The sequence below is a fragment of the Dermacentor albipictus genome, chromosome 2, assembly GCF_038994185.2.
Source record: "Dermacentor albipictus isolate Rhodes 1998 colony chromosome 2, USDA_Dalb.pri_finalv2, whole genome shotgun sequence".
In the NCBI taxonomy this organism is placed as follows: Eukaryota; Metazoa; Arthropoda; class Arachnida; order Ixodida; family Ixodidae; genus Dermacentor; species Dermacentor albipictus.
The window spans coordinates 109422421-109440598 of NC_091822.1; the positions used below are offsets into that span (position 1 = coordinate 109422421).

The following is an 18178-nucleotide window of genomic DNA, read 5'->3' on the forward strand; positions in this document are numbered from 1 at the left end:
ATTTTTGAATCTGCATACTTTCACATTCTGCAGCACTTTTCGCAGTGTAACTACAACGTACCTGTTCCTCTAGTCGTTCCTCTCACATTTGAATATCTGCAATGCTTAAGAGCATGTTGAAGTTAATGCATAAGTTGACGGTTTCACCACACAACCTCTGTTCTTTTGCTGTTTGCTGCTCTGACTGCACCTACTCTTCCTCCTGTGCCCCTCCGCTTGGCTGCTTTGACTGTACTCACTAGCTTTAGTTGACAGACATACCATATTTACTCCATTTGAACACGCCCTTAATTGTAATGCACACCCGTTTTTCGTGACCAAAAAAAGGGAAAAGAAAGATGCCCTGATTGTAGTGCAAACCCGTTTTCTGTGACCTAAAAAAAAGATAAGTCCTTTACAGTAGTGCGCAACTAATTCTTTCATACAGAAATACAACTTTCTCTCATTTGGAAAAACAAAGATTTACTCCCTATGCACTAACATTGCAATACATTTTAAAAATCGCAGTTTCGCCCGAAAGGTGAAGCACAGATTTGATAGCAAATTAGTAGATAGCTATATCATACCGGTACTCACGTCCAGGACAGAAACCTGGAGACTTACGAAAAGGGTTCTACTTAAATTGAGGACGACGCAACGAGCTATGGAAAGAAGAATGATAGGTGTAACGTTAAGGGATAAGAAAAGAGCAGATTGGGTGAGGGAACAAACGCGAGTTAATGACATCTTAGTTGAAATCAAGAAAAAGAAATGGGCATGGGCAGGACATGTAATGAGGAGGGAAGATAACCGATAGTCATTAAGGGTTACGGACTGGATTCCAAGGAAAGGGAAGCGTAGCAGGGGGCGGCAGAAAGTTAGGTGGGCGGATGAGATTAAGAAGTTTGAAGGGACGACATAGCCACAATTAGTACATGACCGGGGCAGTTGGAAAAGTATGGGAGAGGCCTTTGCCCTGCAGTGGGCGTAACCAGGCTGCTGCTGCTGCTGCTGCTGATGATGATGATGAATATTATTATATGAAAAGTAAAATTAGTAGTTTTATCGGTCATATAAACTTTTTAACATTCATTTATAACTAAGTTAACAAGCATCGTGTCATGCGCACACAAGCAAACATGAACACATCTCACTCGATGACTGCGGAAACTTTTTATCAAATACTGGAGTGGGGAAGTGCAGCAGCAGGAGTGAGCAAATTTACCTTTGTTGCGCCTCTCGCTTCAACATGAACTAAGCGACGAGAATACAGCGTGGTGCGCCTAGACGTGTAGATTCTGTCTCCATCGCAAATCGCTTTCAAGATAGGGGCTGCACAGCCACCAGAGTAGAATGCCTCTCCTGTCTGCGCCAGTCCCACACACAAGTTTTGGGAGCTCCAAACACCGCCCGTGAGGCAACCCAATTTTGGTCTGTCTCTGCACACGTGATCACTTTCCTTTTAATTGCGGCATCGTGATGAACTCAGTGCATCTTCGCAGTCAGCACTTCCGTGCTGATAGCGCAAACGCAGAATACGGGAAGCCGGACGATGGACTAACCTAAGCACATATACAATAGCACATGGAGGAAGCTACGGCAGCTAGCCTCGAAGCGCGTACGAGGCAGCTATGTTGAAATGCCAATGTTGATATGGTAATGCAGATTTAGAGTCGTGCTCAATTCTAAGATGGGTGTAATTTTTGGGCCTGTTTTATCACGCATGTTAGATTCGAGTAAGTACGGTATTACTTTGAAAAGGCACCACTAAAGGCCACTACACAAGATGTTACTTCATGTGAGCAGCAAATTTTAGAGCGCAGCTCTTTAGCGTTCCTGTGTGTTCCTAGTGTTCCATCGGCATGCCTCAGCGCCATTCCACCGCGTAGCCAAGCAAATGAGCACAGCAAAAGATCAAAGCAAACACAGAGAGCACAGTGGGAGATGAAAGAAGACAGCGTGAGAGGGAAAGTGGAGCAGGAAGTTACAGTGAAAGCATGAGGCAGAAAGCGGAAGAACAGAGTATGATGAAAGGTATGAGGAGTAAAGCAGAGTGCCACATGAGACTAGATGGCATCATAGTATTTGTAATCTAATTGTACGATTGACACGAATTGTGTAGTACTTTCTGGGAGCCACGCTTACACTGGAACCTTCGACGAGTCATGTATAAAAGCCCATGCACTTGACCTGCAGATCAGATTTGCTACACTCGCTGACTCTGCTCACTGCTATCATTTGTGTTTGAGTGTTACTTGTTTCGAAACGCTTCGCTCCGTTTGCAACCTGCCGCACGATACAGATTCTCCATGCCAGCAAATACTATATCGAGTTATGAAAATGTGTAGAGCTGCACTCAAATTTCGCATTAGAAAGTGTCGTAATCGTCGGTGATTATTTTTTTTTTTACAGGTTATCGTGTCAGGTCCAGTGTGTCATCTAACTGAAACTTACCGTACCTACATTTTACTCGTATATTCTTTCAAAACTTAATTGAAACAAACGAGTCCATTTCATTGCTTCAAAGTATTTACTCCATTAGGCTAAATGAATATCTTTCTGCAAATCAGGTTTCACTTAAACGGAACCATCACTGTAAACAGAAAAGTAAATATTGCTTCCTCTAGTTGTAACTGGAGACCCCACATGACTCGCATTGGCATGTAATATAGTTTCATGGGAATTAAAACTTTTTCCTTTCCCTTGCAGATTTTCTGGCCCCATGTCGGTTCCCGTAGCTGTGCCATCCATGAGTCATTACCTCTCGGACAGCGCTTTTCCTCCGCTCCTGATTGAGGCTACGTCTGGTAAGGCACTGCAGGGCACCGTTGTGGTTTGACATTTTGTTGTAGCTGAAACACAAATAGCGAGTCAAGCAAAATCAGCAAATTAGTGTCCCAAGTTGTTCACTGTGTCATTTCCACTGAGAACTGAACTTTTTCGAGTGATAAAATGTATAACATTCATAGGACACAATTGACTCTGCCACTCTGAAAATACTGTACCAGCTCTCCCAATGTAACAGGTCCCGTTTATAACTCACTAGTTGTAGTCACCCACTGATCATAAATTTTTTATATTGCAGTTGTGTGAGATAAAATACATTCTGGCCAATTTACAGGGACTAGAACAACGACAATTTATAAACAGCTAAAGCGCTGAACTACCAGTGCATGTGTAAGTCCAGATGCAGGCGCATAAACATTTGCTTCCTAATGCATGTATGCAGCCAACACTTAGTACAGCGCACCATGACAATCCAGCGAATAAGGTCCTTGATATCCAAAGTCCGTTCTATCTAAAATTAGCACTGCAGCATGTTGTGAAATGGCAGAAGTTTGCATATAGTACCACTGTCTAACCCGTAAGTGATTGAAAAGATGATAAAAACTTAAAAATCAATATAAATAACTATAGGTAAATGGGTTTACATGACGATTGTATAACCATACGGCGTGGCGTTTTATGTCCACCATTGGTTGACGAAAAATGTTGGTTTTCTAGTACTAGAGCACACACACACACACACCTGCATGAAGGCAAAGTTAATGGCAGGGAGCTGGCTGCCCAGCCCGAGCGCATCACTGCCACCAGTGACGCAATACATGGGCTACCGTTTGTTCTTCACACAAAGCAGTGAAGCCGATGCCTAATTTTATCCTTAGCGACAAGCGACGACCACTGTAGCACGAACAAGAGCCATGGTTTGAGGGAAGTTCAGCCCACGTCTGGCGCTGCTGCATGCGGGGAGGCAAGGCACCTTTCCGTGCCTCGTCTCCCAGCTGGTGCGTTGCGCTTAGCATGATCTCCAGAAAAAACGCCGCCACAATGGCAACATGGCGGGCACAGCTAGCTGCGTATTACTGCATATATATATATAGTATAAACTTGCAAACAGTGGCATACTAACTAAATTAGCAAGCATGGTGCCACGCGCGCACAAGCACACATGAACTCATTTCACTCTGTGAATGTATGTGGAAACTCGGTGTCAGAACAATGGAGGGAGGAAGCACGGCAGCAGCAGTGGGCGAATTGATCGTCGTGCTGCATCTCGCATCAGTGCGAACTAAGCCATGGAAACAAAGCACTTGAAGTAGAACACCCCCCCACCATCCCTACCTTCTTCCCACTTCCCTCCTTTGTGTGCGCAAGATTGAGCCGTGATCGCCGGCTCACCCTCACAAGCTTTCACTTGCATGTATTGCATACAGTAGAATCTCGATGATATGCTTATGGCTAATCCAAATTACGTGATGATACAAATTTTTAAGATGTTTTGGACGCTCTACGTTATATATAATACCCTATGATTTAGGATTACACAAACAGTTTCTCAAGCTTTAGCAGATGATACGAACGGGCCAATGACCTGTGCACGTGACCGGGGTGATGTGGCTGGTCTTGGAGAGGGAGCGTAGCCACCATGGCTAATGCACGGCTGCTGTCCTTTTTCACATCCTCTTCCCTTCACCTGAACGTCTCCCCCGCCAGTTTGCAGCTGGAGAGGAGCTTATGCGTGAAGGGACAGGCATGCCAGGGCAGCCCAAGAAATAAAGAAAGACTGACTGTGCTTTCTTGCGTGAATGCAGATGGCTCAGAGAAAATGCAGCTTACCGCCATAGGCAAGTCTAAACAGCCAAGGTGCTTCCAATCGGCAGGACGTTTACCTTGTTTGTACAAAGGGAACAAGAAAGCATGGACGACCGCAGATTTTTTCCACGAATTCATCACAACCCTGGATCAGAAAATGGCTGCAAGGAACTGAAAGGTGTTGCTTTTCATTGACCAGCGTTCGGCCCATCCAAAGGAGACAATCTTTAACAACGTCACCGTAAGGTTCCTGCCTGCGAACACTACGAGCCATCTGCAGCCGCTGTACGAGGGAATAATTCAGGATGTCAAGCATCACTTCAAAGGACTTTTAGTAAGGCACCTGCTGGCAAAAATTGATGGCAAAGACGAGAATTTGCGGATTAGTCTACTCGATGCGTTGCATTTCTTGGCCATGTCTTGGGACAATGTAATCTCAGAGACAATCGCGCACTGTTTTTGCAATTGTGAATTTGGCAAGGGACAGTATCCGGCTCCGACGGAAGATAACCAAGAGCTTGATGAGGACTTGGTGATTGGTGGAAAGGCTTTGAAAGTCTGGGGACCCAAGCTTACCGCTCAAGACTTCGTCACTGCGGACAACAACTTTGCGACCTGCGTGTTAAGGTCCATTGAACAATGACTTGGTCGACAAAGTGAATGAAATCGAGACTGACACTGATGGTGAAGACGCCGACGTCAGAAACCCTTCACACTCTCTTCTGCGCCGCCGCGCCGTAAATGCCGGCAGTGTGAGCGACGAAACTGCTGCACGATTTTATGCCTTTCAGGCGGGTCTTGTCAGCGACATTGAGGGCAAGAAAGTGCAAAAGAACATTACAGACTTTTTCGGTCAGAAGTAGTTGTGCCCAATAAAGTTGGTGTTCATTTTCATGTTCAGCTTGGCTTGCTTTGGCTCATATGAATTTGGGATGATACGAATATTTTGGTGCTCCTGAGGAATTCATATCATCGAGATACTGCTGTATGGTGTGCGGCAACGATTTTATTGCCCTTGGACTTCATACGGAACCTGACAGCGAAGGCAGAAATCTGTTTGGAGTGTCCATATAAATGCTATTGCAATTAAAGAAACACTGACAAACCTCCTTAGCACCGCGCGTTGGCAGCGCCATCTTTTCTTCGTGCGGTTAGTTTTCGCAGCCAGCTCGGCCAGCTCCTTTGGCTCATCTGTCAGCTACCGGTAGTCCACAATGGAAAAAAAGCATTTAATGGCGACGACGCTGCATTTAAGCTCATGTTTGTCATGTACACCAAGGTGCACGGCAAGCAAGCAGCCGGCTGCAGCTTCAGCATTGATGGCAAGTCCGTACATTGGTGACTGAAGCAGAAAGAGGACCTTGTCGCAATGAACAAATCTAGGGAGGTGTCCCGTGGAAATGCGTGCAAGTTCCCTTAACATGTAGTTGAAAAAAAGTAGACCAAATGGCCCAGTTCCGTGTGAGAGGCCCATCTCATCAAAATTGCAAAGGAAAGTTTGGCCCTTACATAAGTTTATACAATTTAAAAGAAAGGAGCATTGCTTCATGCAGCCAGCCTTTGCAAGCCAACTTTCCTTGAACCCATCCCTTTTGCCTGTGCCCAGCAAACTTGTCCTAGTGTGCTTGGCTTCCAGTAGCTGTTAATCGACGAACACTCATTTGGGTACTTTGCCAACCGCTCTGTGCACATTTTCTCCTGATATGCTTGTGCATCTTCAGTCATTTATTGCAACGCATAAATTTTTCGCGTTCATTGCACCGTGTAAGTATGGCAGCCACATGTTGCTGTTGCACCCATTGTTTTTTCGGTAGGGCATGTGCTGAACACGGCCATGGAAGAAACTAAAACTTATTGCAACATGATCCCATGTTGGGTCAACTTTTCTTGACTTCAATTTTGTTACCTGCTGCTCCCTCCTAGTAATTTCTTTCCCTTGTGAAAGGGGACAGTAGTCATGTACGGAAATGATTGAAGAAGGAGAACTGCCATGGCGTAACCTTTACCTTTAGCGACTATTGTTTCAGAAGGTATTACTGGAATGAATAACCCCAATGCCCCATCTTCAGGGGTGCTGCTGCTTACATCCTTCCCTGGTTTTTGGATTCATCAGGTAGCTTTGAAGGGCCGCCTAGCCTTCTGGAAGTGTGCGGGCACTGGTCCGACAGCTCGGGTGCCTCTTCTCATGCCAACGGGCAGGAGCAGCTCATGGAAAGGATCGCCGACGCCATGAACGAGTCGCCGTACAAGGAAAGACAAGCAGCACGCACTTCTAGCGGCAGTGGTGAGTGGTGGCACTGCCCTCTAATTAGGAGCTGGTTGACTCGTCAAGCCATGGCAGTCACTTGTTTCTAGTGCATAATGCTCTCATCACGTGCTATCGGAGATTAAATGGAAAGATGTTCACTTACTAGACCCCAGGTGGTCGAACTTAATCCGAACCCCCCGAAACGATGTCTCTCTTAGCCTGTGCGTTTTTATGGGATGCCAAACTCCATAATTTGATTTTTGGTTTGCCGTTTGGTGCTCAGCCTTGGCAATCAGAAGTAGTGAGGCAATATTGTGTGAAATTGGTTGTTGAAGCTTTCAAGAAGTGTGTATATTTCTTGAGATGTTAAGAGAGCAAAGATTTTAGATGCTCCCCTTGCGATAATATCCCTGTCTTATTTGCTGTACAGTAATAGCTGGTTAACTTGGAAATAGTAAGAACCGGTAAACATTTTGAGATAACCGGATTTTTTACTAGCAAAACTGCGAAAATTGCAGTGAAAAGTCTAGTTCTTTTTTTTATTATTGATCATTACTGACCATCTTTTCAACAAGAGCTTCTAAACTGGCTTTTGTAAAGGTGTGAAAAAAAAATGCCAGCGATATCAACCAGCTCCATTTTTCAACACTGTCATTTTATTCAGTGCATAAAAACCATGTGAGGCTGGTCTGTTTCATGGTAGCACTTGGACCTAGAAAGGTGTCCTCGAATTGCTTCACACATCGCAGGAGCTGATTGTTTCCACTGCTGCATTCAGCTTTATTTCACAGCAAGCGAAGCATGCTTCTTGCTTTGGCTGATGTTGGCATCTCTCGAGGTCTCTCGTCGTCGCCGCCTTCACCGTCCTCTCCACTTGTAGCCTTCCTAGTGATTTTGGCGACAGTAATTTCACCCGTTACATCCTGCCTGCATATTGCGTACCCGTGAGTGCTCACGTCATTTTCTGTGGCACCGTTCGCAGAAAGTCTGTGCCACCTGCATTGCATATGCAAGCGACGTGAGCATTCACGAGTATGCGCTCTGCAGGCAGGATGTGTCGGAACGCATGTGGCACGTGTGTTTTTATTCCATGTTGCGTAGAATAACAAATCTGTGCCATGTGCGTTGCATAGAACAAAATAAAAAATTTTGAGTATGCTTAAGCTTCATCTTTAACAGTGGAACGCAATAGCACTCAAACATCCCTGACTGCTTCTTACTCTTCCTGGCAACTGAAGCATATGTAACCGTAATGTTTACTGGGAAGCGCTGGCCTTGAACACTATGCACGTAGGCAGGCTTTGTGGTAGAAACACGACCCTTTGCGTGCGCCACAATGCAGCGGAGGCAAGCGCCAGCTGAAGGTATTGCTAGGTTACAGGCGTGCCGCTCCATGGTGCCCAAGACACCTGCATGCTGGCGCGCATTAATGGCGGATACCACAACCGATGTGTTAATTGTAGAGACACTGGAAAAGGGGCTTCTTTGAGTTTATGCACAAAAGAAATATGTCTTCTCGTATACTCAAATTGCAATCCGAGAGCTATTATGTCTGTAGGTTGTGTGTAAGTCATATTTTACAATGTTTCTACGTATTTTAGCTTGAGAAATTCAATTAGTTCAGTAAATTTCTTGCGTTGCAAGGAGAGCTTGGGTATACGTGGTTTGAAAATCTTTTAGCCGAAGCGACGTCCGGCACTGGGTTTTCTGCGACACGGGCTCCTTAACGCTCGTGTTGAAACAGAAATCATGCCTCTGTCGGTGAATCACGTGCGTTGCATAAAGTGAACAAAACGAACTGTGTCAAGTGTGCCTGCTTCTGTGCACACGACTCCCTTCACATGACGTGCCACATGGTTACTTGACAAAGTTGTTATGCCACTACGTTCCGACTTGACATTCGGTGAAACGTCCACTTCGTGGTAGGCATGGTGGCCTTGCGCGAAGTTTGTTAAAACGTTTCGATGGCGGAGTTTTTGTTCCGCTCTCGAACAACATTTCGAGATATCTGCGAGAAAAAAAGAGAAAGTGCGATTTTGCCGATTGTTTGAGTTAATGAGGTAATACTGTATTTTTACACATACTATAAGCAGTACCAAAACTGCTATAATAAAGTGCACATACAGGTGGCATGTTATATGCAAGTTTAGCTTTCAGGAGCAGCCTTGCAACGTAGCCTGAAGGCAACATTCGTGTGAAGCCACACTTGATGCTAAATTCAATTTTAAATGCTCTCCACATTGCTGTGAAGGTTTCAACATGATTCAGCTAATAGCAGCACTGAAAGGGGCCCGCCCCGATTAGTCAATATGGGAAACGAACATTTTCTCTGGCTGTTTGCTTTCTGCCGATAGTTGTGCTGGTTTGTTTTTCTAAAGAGTTAAGCATTGTTGTTTGCTGTTATTTGTAGGGGTACTTTTCTTTTTCTAGAGCTTTCACGTTTATATGAAGTAGGCAGGCACGTACCTAGGATTTTGATTCGTGGGTGGGGAGGGGGGGTAAACTCAGGGTAACTTTTCTGTGCAAATGAGGGAGGAAGTACCTTTACTAGTACAAATGTTCCCACCGTTCATGAAGACGCGTAAACCCACAAAATAAAAATGAAATAAGGTGTATCTTCACAGGCATGCCCGTGAGGTACACCTCTCCTTCACTTGACAAACAAGGAAACACATCAAATGGACTCTCACAGAAAAGAAGTGGAGGAAGAAAACATAAACAAGCGAAAGTGTAAAATAAAGATTTCTAGTAGCGTTTCTTGAGTTACCTCTGGAAGAATTATAAAGAAATATATATTTGCGGAGCAGTCACAGTTATTTTGGATCCCTTATTTACTGCTCTACCAAGTGCCAAAACCAACTCGTATTGTTATTAGGGAAGTTGCGTAACGATGCGTGGCCGCCAGTCTTGTACAACTATGTAAAGCGCAGGACGCTGCAGTTCTAGACGTACTACGCCAACCGCGAAAGGTTAGGAAAACAACCACATAAACCCAGCAGAGAAGTGGCTACATCAGGCAGCTCAACTGATAACTGTAGAAGCATCATTCTAAACAAACCCAGAATCATTCTCCACTTCTGGTGGTGTTTTCTATACTTCCTTTTTAAATGAAAATGATGTTGCTCCATAAATATTTTCACAAACAAAGGTTCGATTTGCTTATTTTCACCTTTCCTTCCTGTTTGGCTGTTGCCTTGGCTCTCTCCCTTAGTAGATCACTTAATTTCTCAGCTCCTTGAGACTCACTCATTTCCAGTTGCCAATTTCGCACGAAAAGTGCTGTATAATTGGGAAAAAACGAGACGAGGTGACGGGTAACATTCATATTGCAGGGTTTCATGATGGACGCTGTTTCGCATGATTTTATTTTCCACCTTATCTAACCCATATAATGGGTATATGGTTCTAAGGATCTGCCAGCATTGCGGTGAGCTGTCACTCAAAGAAATAATGAAGCAAAAGGAAAACCTTGACACAACTGTCGTTTTCTCCGGCCGCAACGCTTTCCACAATAATACAGACCAGCTCACTACGTACTGAATCCCTTTCTTGGTCTCTGGATCAGTCTAAACAAAGAAGGTTGAACTAACGAAGCAACAACGATTACACGTGATCATTCCAATGGATGATTTTTCTGAATACATCTCGAGTTAACCGTACGGATGCCGAATCAATGAGAAAATTGGCCTTCACACCCCAGGAGAGACAGATAACTACTGCCATTCGAAAGGAGAGAAAAAGGCAGCAAAATGATAACCGCCAAATAGTTGTCGAGTCTCAAGATTGTTTTGGCGGCGCTTTAGGAAGAGTGTGTGGGGGAGGTGGGTGTTGCTTAATTTCTGCTTAATGCTAATAAACACCATAAAGAAAGTTATGAGGTAACTTCGTCATGAACCACAAAGGAATGTTGCACTTGCTATCCCACTGATTTACATACGTGACTAAAAAAAGGTACACCTAGTTTAATCACTTGTGTTCCTTGTGTTCACTCAACAGAATTGGCATGCTTCGAAGATGTTGGCTCTCGGTGCAACTCGGACGTGTCCCTCTACCACTCGCCCAGCCAAAGCACAGAGCACTTACTGGTCTTTTCCTCTACCCAGCAAGACTCTATGTGACTCTCACTGTGAGTGTTCTCTTGGATGGGCATGTGCTTTCTGGGGTTCCTATTGTACTTTGCCCGGTTATAAATTAGTGTTCCTTCAAATTTCACATGTGTAAGCACTGAATCAAAGGTAAATGAAACACTCTTGTGGCATATATACAGTTGCTGACCGTTTATTTGGACCTCATGGGGCCTGCGGAAATGTCCGAAAAAGCAGATAAAGAAAAAAAAAGAACGAAATCCTTTATTTCCACGCATTTATTCGGGCTTGGCAGTAGGCTTGAAGAAATCGTCACTGCGTCGTTGCACGCTGTTCTGTTTACACACAATCAGATAAGCCTGAATCTCGGAGAGGGTTGTATGGTCACTATAGGCAGCTGAAAGCACAGTCACTGCTTGTACTAGCTCCGCACGCGACGGCAGTGTAGCAGATGGTGTGTAATCGTCCGGCAGTGCAGCAGAAACCTGACGAATGATCTCGCCCTCATCGAGTTCTGCTCATGTCAGTTACAGCATGTCAGCACCTGTGAAACTGTCAAATGAGACGCTGTCCGGAATCGCAATGCAACTGCTGCGCAGGTCCCTGCAGAACATTTTCGGCGTTAATAGGGAGCACATCAGAAGGCGACAAATCCTAGGCCTCCCGGCACCCGCATGCCGGCATTCACCAGGGCAGTCTGCCTGCACCACTAGACACTTGACGCAATGTTTCCATATGCTGCTTTGGATCACCGCAACCTCGACACAGCACACAAACGAAAAACGTAGCCTACTCGCAGCGTTGTGCACAAAGAAACAAACAAATCAGCTGCTGGATTGTCTTGACGTGGCTTACTAAGCTGAGACCGGAACTGCTGTAGCAACTCTATCGAACCAGGCAGAAACGATGATGATGAGCGGGGATTTCCAGTAGCGCCACTTCGTGGGGCAGCACGGAGGCTCCATTCAAAACAAAGATGTCGCTCAGCTAATCGAACCATGCACCGGTCAGAGTCGGTGCATGGTGCTCTCGATCGAGTTGGCTCAAGGACTGTCTGGAAAATCAGACTAGAGGTTGCAAGGTGTCCAAACTTTCGGCAGTTGTTATAGATTATGGTCTATGGGGAGAATGGCGGTTCCGCGAAGCAGACCGAATAATAGAGCATGTCCGAATTTTTGGAGTCCGGAAAATCAGTCGGTGTCTGTAATGTACCTTGACCAAAGCCACCAGAATAAAAAAGCATACTGCTGTCTAGAATGAGTGTATCAGTACTATGATGTTCCATACTACATTTGGCTGAATAATAGATCAGACTCTGAAGGGACTGCTTAAAAGTCCGAATAATTAGGAATCTGAAATAATGAATTCGCCTAGAATGTAACTTTCTTTGTTCCACAATTGGCCAGAAAGGCTTGTAAACACATTGCTGCATGTGACCTGGTCAGTCTGAATTTTGAATATTGTCATTCCATCGCCACAAATAAATGAAAACATGGTCAGTGTATGCGCTAAATCTGTCTCTTGCTATCTCGAATAGAGGTCAAATGCACTCCGACAACGAAATGATCGTGTGTCTACTTAGCAATAGTAAGTGTCCACCTAGTGAACTGTTCATTTTGGCCACCGCTGATTGACTGGAGCTGAACTAGCGAGAATGAAACTGGCTGTGAAAGGCTGTTTTCTTGATCATACCCTGTACCAGCTACAATGGAAAGCCTGTCAAGTGAACACTTACTGAATACCCCTCCCCCCCCTCCCCTATCGCCGACATCAAGAGCGGAGCTGGCGGCATTTGGTGGCGCTTGATTATTCTAAGAGACAAAAATTAGTAACAGAAGATAACGAAGTTGCCTGAGACAGCTTCACCATTGTTAACAAAAACATAAAGGTAGATGTGAAACGTAAAAAATCTAGACACGAGTGGGACACACGGCAAACACACGAGTTCTGCCTTGACAACTTAGTGGCTTGGCTTGTCCCGTGGGCTGGGTATAGTCGGCATATACTCGAGTTATTTTTGGTTTCAAGGAGGCGCTGGCAACGTATCAAAACAAAAACATCTCTCTGTGCTTATCTTGTTGGTCAAAAGAGCATGCCATTGTGCAGGCAGAGTTTGAATTATTGAATGACGCACTGTAAGGTGAGTGAAATACCATTTGTTTTTACACATTATATCTACGGGGCCAGTGGAGGGGCTGCAAATCTGTACAAAATCATGCAATGTCCAAATAAACGGCATTCAGATATATTAAATCGGAAAATGTCTGCTTAAAGGCTCCCTTTCATAGGCACAAACATTTTTCGTTTGGGCATGTTTCTTCCTGCATAAGTATAAATGGTCACCCATCTCGTGATGCGCTCTAAATGAGGATGTACTGAATGATGCACCTGTAGATCTTAAGCTGCCTAGCTATGCTGAAAGGCGGTGCTGGCGTGGAGTGATTGCTGGCAATACCAGCAAGGCTAGGTCCTCCTGCAGCTAACATCATCCTCCTCCTCTGTATCTTTATTTGTACCTAGCGGTACTTCCCTGCTACAGTACTTGCCACAACCCTTCTAAATGGTATTTTAAAATCATAAGTAGTCTTGTCTTTCTCTTTCTTGCTATTCTTTTTCCTCTAGTTTCTCATATACAGGGACGTGCATATTTCTCTTAAAATCATAGAAAAATGATTTTATGTTTACCGCTGTTCTGTTCTTACTGAAATGTTGCAGAAAGATTGCAATTTGCGGTCTGGATCGGTCAACATAATACTTGGCACACTTACTTTTGCCTGGTATTTAAGGGGGGAAAGAAATCGTAAGTAAACTCTCTCTATGGGAAAGCCATCTGCTGCGAAGGCGGCACTAGCATAAACTTGAGTCACCGCCTGCCTGCAGCTGTTTAAGGAGGGTTGCTGTGTGTTCCAGAGGAGCTGGCAACACTTAGAAACATAAGTGAAAGGACCACATGTCAGCTGTGATAAGAAATACATGGAAGCAAGGCATTTAGTACGGCAACGAACAGGCCTAGTTGGTGGATGTTCATGATTATATTGCACTTAGTGTTACACTGACAAACGTGAAGGACAGGACGCGGACATACGTAGCGCTACGTACATCCACGTCCTGTCCTTCACGTTCGTCAGTGTAACACTAAGCGCAATATAATCATGAACATGGAAGCAAGTCAGTTGTGATATGAAAGATGTGGAAGCGAACACATCGTGTGGCAATTTACAAAGAGTTGAATAAAAGTGGGCACTGAGATGCCTGTCCCAACTGCAAGAGCAATTAGATTTTATCTAATTTTCATCTGAATTTCAACCAGTAAAGCAGTGATAAGTCCAAATACAGTAAACCTCATTAGTGCGCACTGAAAAAAAAAAAATTCGAAAAACGAACTAGCCGGGAAAACGCAAGATCCGAAGTCACTAAAAGGTTCGGCAAGCTCAACTGTAGTTCACATCTATGTAATGCAAATCTTTGCACGAATGGTTGCAGCATGAGACGTCAACGCATTGTCAAGCTTACGCTTGCGCTCCTCATAATCAGCCTGGGCCGGCAGCTTGATCGGGCGGGGCACTTTGACGGGAAGTTTTGATGTGCTTAATCGGCACGAATCGTTGCGGCAGGAGACAGCAACGCCCGTCGATCTGGCGGGGCTCAAGCACGTTGTCGTTTTCCTATCGGTGTAATGTATGAAGACGGTGAGAGGAAAGCAAGATGAAACCGTGCTAGTGGGCAACACCAGAATACAGTGCCGCCAGAGCAAAACATGACGCTTACTTCACACTGCCTAAAGATGCGTGCAGTATGCTTCCAGTGGCACCGTGCTCGCTGTGACACGGATAGGTAAGCGATAGCTGTAAATGCAGCATGCGACGACTCGCAAGGAGATTTGCTTCCACCGAAATAGGAGACTGAGTGTGCGCCGGCGTTTTCATGTTACTTGGGCGGACGAGTACTGCAGAAAAGCTGCTGCGGCGGAGTCAACTGTTCTTGATGGCGCACGCCCCGTGCCTGTTCTTGTTTACATAGGGTCTAGCAGCCTAAAAAAACTAATTGTATGATCACAGTTTGGCGATGCAATGAGCATTGGTGCCAAAAGATTGTATTTTCCAGGAACGCATCCACTGGTAAAAAAAAGAAGCATAGCTATAGTGGGTTAGTTTTTGTGTTTTGCATCGCAAACATTTGCGCCATGAAATCATATGAAACAGGATTATATCAACAAGGTTCTACTATATACATTCGATAGCAATATACAATAAATATGATAAGGAACAGCAAATTTGTTTTCAAGCCGTAGGTACTCGTGTACAGTCAACGACCGATTTTTCAGACCCTCTAGGGAACGTAAAAACATCTGAAAATTCAGGCAGTCCGAAAAAATGAATGCATGCAAAAAAAACACACCTTTTTTCTTTTTTACTCAGATCTAGAGATAAAGGGCGAAGTACCAGGCTTTCGAAACCCTGCCAAAGCATCAGTGAAGTGGCTATAAAAAGAGGCATTCAAAAACTCTGTATGCAGCCGACTGCCGGTTTATTATGTACATGTGCATTGTCGGGCAGCCGGTGTTATTGCTGCAGTGGTTTGAAGAACTTGTTGATTGTTGTTTGGACGGTGTTCCGGTTGCATGCGATCATTGCTCACGTCAGCCTGCGATCATTGCTCACGACTTGCTTAAGAGGAAGCTTTAGCTCGAGTGCTCCTATCTAAATACATGTAAAAGGAGAATTCGTTTTTCTCGTCAACCACTGCACCAAATTTGACGAGCTTTGTTGCATTTAAAAGACAAATTTAAAATCTAGTGACTGTTGGTTTCGAATTTTTGAGTTAGGTCGTCGATTTTTTATTAAAAATTGGCAAAAATAAAAAATTCTCATAAAACGAAACTATCAAGTTTACAACTCTGTAACTCAACCACTAAAAATGATAATACGATTCTGTGAATTGCATCTAATAGTACATCTAAAGCGGACAAAATTGATATGTTACACATGAATATAAAAAAAGTTTAATTATAGGGAAATACAACTTTTGCAAAACCCTTGTAACCAACGTAACAAATTCATGTAAGATGTAAAATGACATATTGAATTTGTCCGCTTTGAATGATCTAATGGATGTCGTTTACAGAACCGGAATATCAGTTCTTGATGCAGAGCTATGAATTTGTAAACTTCGTGCTTCTATTTTTTTCAAACGGTCAAATATTTGAAAATCGTTTTAAGAAAATTCAAGCCCTAAATCGAAATTCCGCTTCCAATAGTCACCAGAATTTAACTTTCTCTTTCAAATGCAACAAATTTAATCAAAATCGGTCCAGAGGTTATTTCATAAAAACGTTTTTGCGTTTCACATGTATTTGAATAGGCCGCGTCGGAGTTGGGCCCGAGCTAAAGCTTCCTCTTAATAATGGCGGCTTTCTTCTCCATCATTAACCGACGGTACTGCTTTCCGCGCTTCAATGCCATCAGCGAGGACGACGAAGACGGAGTGGGGGCCATCGAAGGCAAGCGAAATCCTCAAGTTGCGAACAGTGGAGTTCGCTGACGAGCGTCGAAGCACCTAGGTCTAGCGTCGCAGAGCACACTTGACACAACAGCATAACCACACACCACGCTAGCCAAAACATGGCCTGTGCAAACAAACGAAATGGCGCCGCTCCAGAAACTCCACCGGAGGCGGAAGTGCGGCGATGAACCAAATCGGTGTGTGACGGCTAGATTCGGCTAGTTGTGGTTCAAAGTGGGGATATGCTTTGGCTGCAAGTCAATTTCCTTCTCAAGGGCACTGCGCGAGGAGCCAAAGGACCTTCCATCGCGTCAAAAAGTCCGGAAAATTGGACGGCGGGGGGTTCGAGCATCCGAAACTTCAGATGTCATAATTCATTGATTCTGTGGGGATCGTGGCGGTGCCGCGAAGACGTTCAAAATATCAGGCATGTCCGAAAATTCAGTCGTTGACTGTACTGTGGTGTAGAACCCAAATTGTGTATATGTACAAAGTAGGTTTACCAGTTGTGAAACACTTTGAACGATTTCTTCCTCTTAAATGAAACCTTGGAAATTTCCCATTACATTATGCATTAAAGTACTACTTGTGCAAGCCTTATCTTGTAATGTGTATCAGTTTTATAGTTGCACCCACATTTGTTTCATAGGGAATTGTTTCTAGTTTGTTTTATTCCCCAAACAAATGTTTGCAAGTTTCTGTTGCTTCTTTTTTTTTATGCATCAGTGACTTGGGATATGACACTCAGTGCTGTATAAAAGGAAATTTCGCATACTTCTTTTCATTTTCTAGCTTAAGGTGCTAAACATCGATGACAGCCTGCTTTTATTTCCTTACTTTGCAGCTTGGACGCTCAATCGGGCCTGTGGACCAGAAGAAGTCATGAATTTTTAGATCACAGAACCTGGGCTGCTACAGCACACTCCAGTTGAATGTTATTGTGTTTGTTCTTGTGAAAAAAAAAAGCACTATTTACCATTGTCGTGTACAAAAAAAAAAGATAATTTTGAACCTCCAAGACGAGATTTTCAAATGACGTGTTTATGTCGCATGTGCCGATATTGCTTTTGTACTCGGAGCGAGACGAAAAAAAGCGAGAAAAATGCTTTTTAAGTTGTTTTCTGCTAGACATGGTGGATCTGTCATGTAGCAGACATAAAAGGCTGTGTAGTATGTATAGTTTAGCACTTATATATATAATATGCATTTCATCAAGGAAGCGCAATAAAAATTTATCGATGCTCTGTATGCGCCTCTGACTGGTGTTCTTAAAGGGCCTCTCACTAGGCCACATACCGAATCCTGGTTATACGCTAGACGTGCTTTCTAAGGAGTGTTCTGCCACAAAAATTATTTGGATTAGCTTCTTCACACGGTGCAAGTAAGCACCACGTGAGGAATCTTCAAGGCGCTGCCTTGCATGCATTTCATTTTATAAATTAAAAAGCTGCTTTTGCCATAACCTCAGATGCTGCAGAAAGTCAGTAATCTTGATTACAATACAAATGCAGCAGTGAAAAGTGCAAAAAGTAGCAGAAGTTTTGTAACGTTCAACCAATATTATTTCAAATAAATGTGTGCTTTAAAAAAGTGATGGCCCAGAACACAAATGCTATTACCACCCGTGATCAATGCGAATGCTGTGAGCATGCATTATGAACAAGAGATTTTCATGGCCCCAAACGACGAGGAAAGTGCAACGATACGCATGCCTCTCGGCCACTATCGCATATGGCCACTCATTAGCATAATTTGCGTGTCTCGCCGCACC

The 18178-nt window shown here is 44.1% G+C and overlaps 1 protein-coding gene across 2 annotated transcripts in view; it reads left to right on the forward strand.

Annotated features, from left to right (window-relative positions):
* LOC135900771 (BCAS3 microtubule associated cell migration factor-like) overlaps nt 1-17653 on the forward strand; it is an 87160-nt gene extending 69507 nt beyond the window's left edge. For both annotated transcript variants that reach the window (XM_065430335.2, XM_065430336.2), the window contains 4 exons: nt 2689-2786; nt 6686-6856; nt 10817-10946; nt 17252-17653. In XM_065430335.2, coding sequence (XP_065286407.1) covers nt 2689-2786; nt 6686-6856; nt 10817-10938 — 391 coding nt within the window. In that variant the 3' untranslated portion in view covers nt 10939-10946; nt 17252-17653. The remainder of the gene's footprint in view (nt 1-2688; nt 2787-6685; nt 6857-10816; nt 10947-17251) is intronic.
* The last annotated feature ends 525 nt before the right edge of the window (nt 17654-18178 follow it).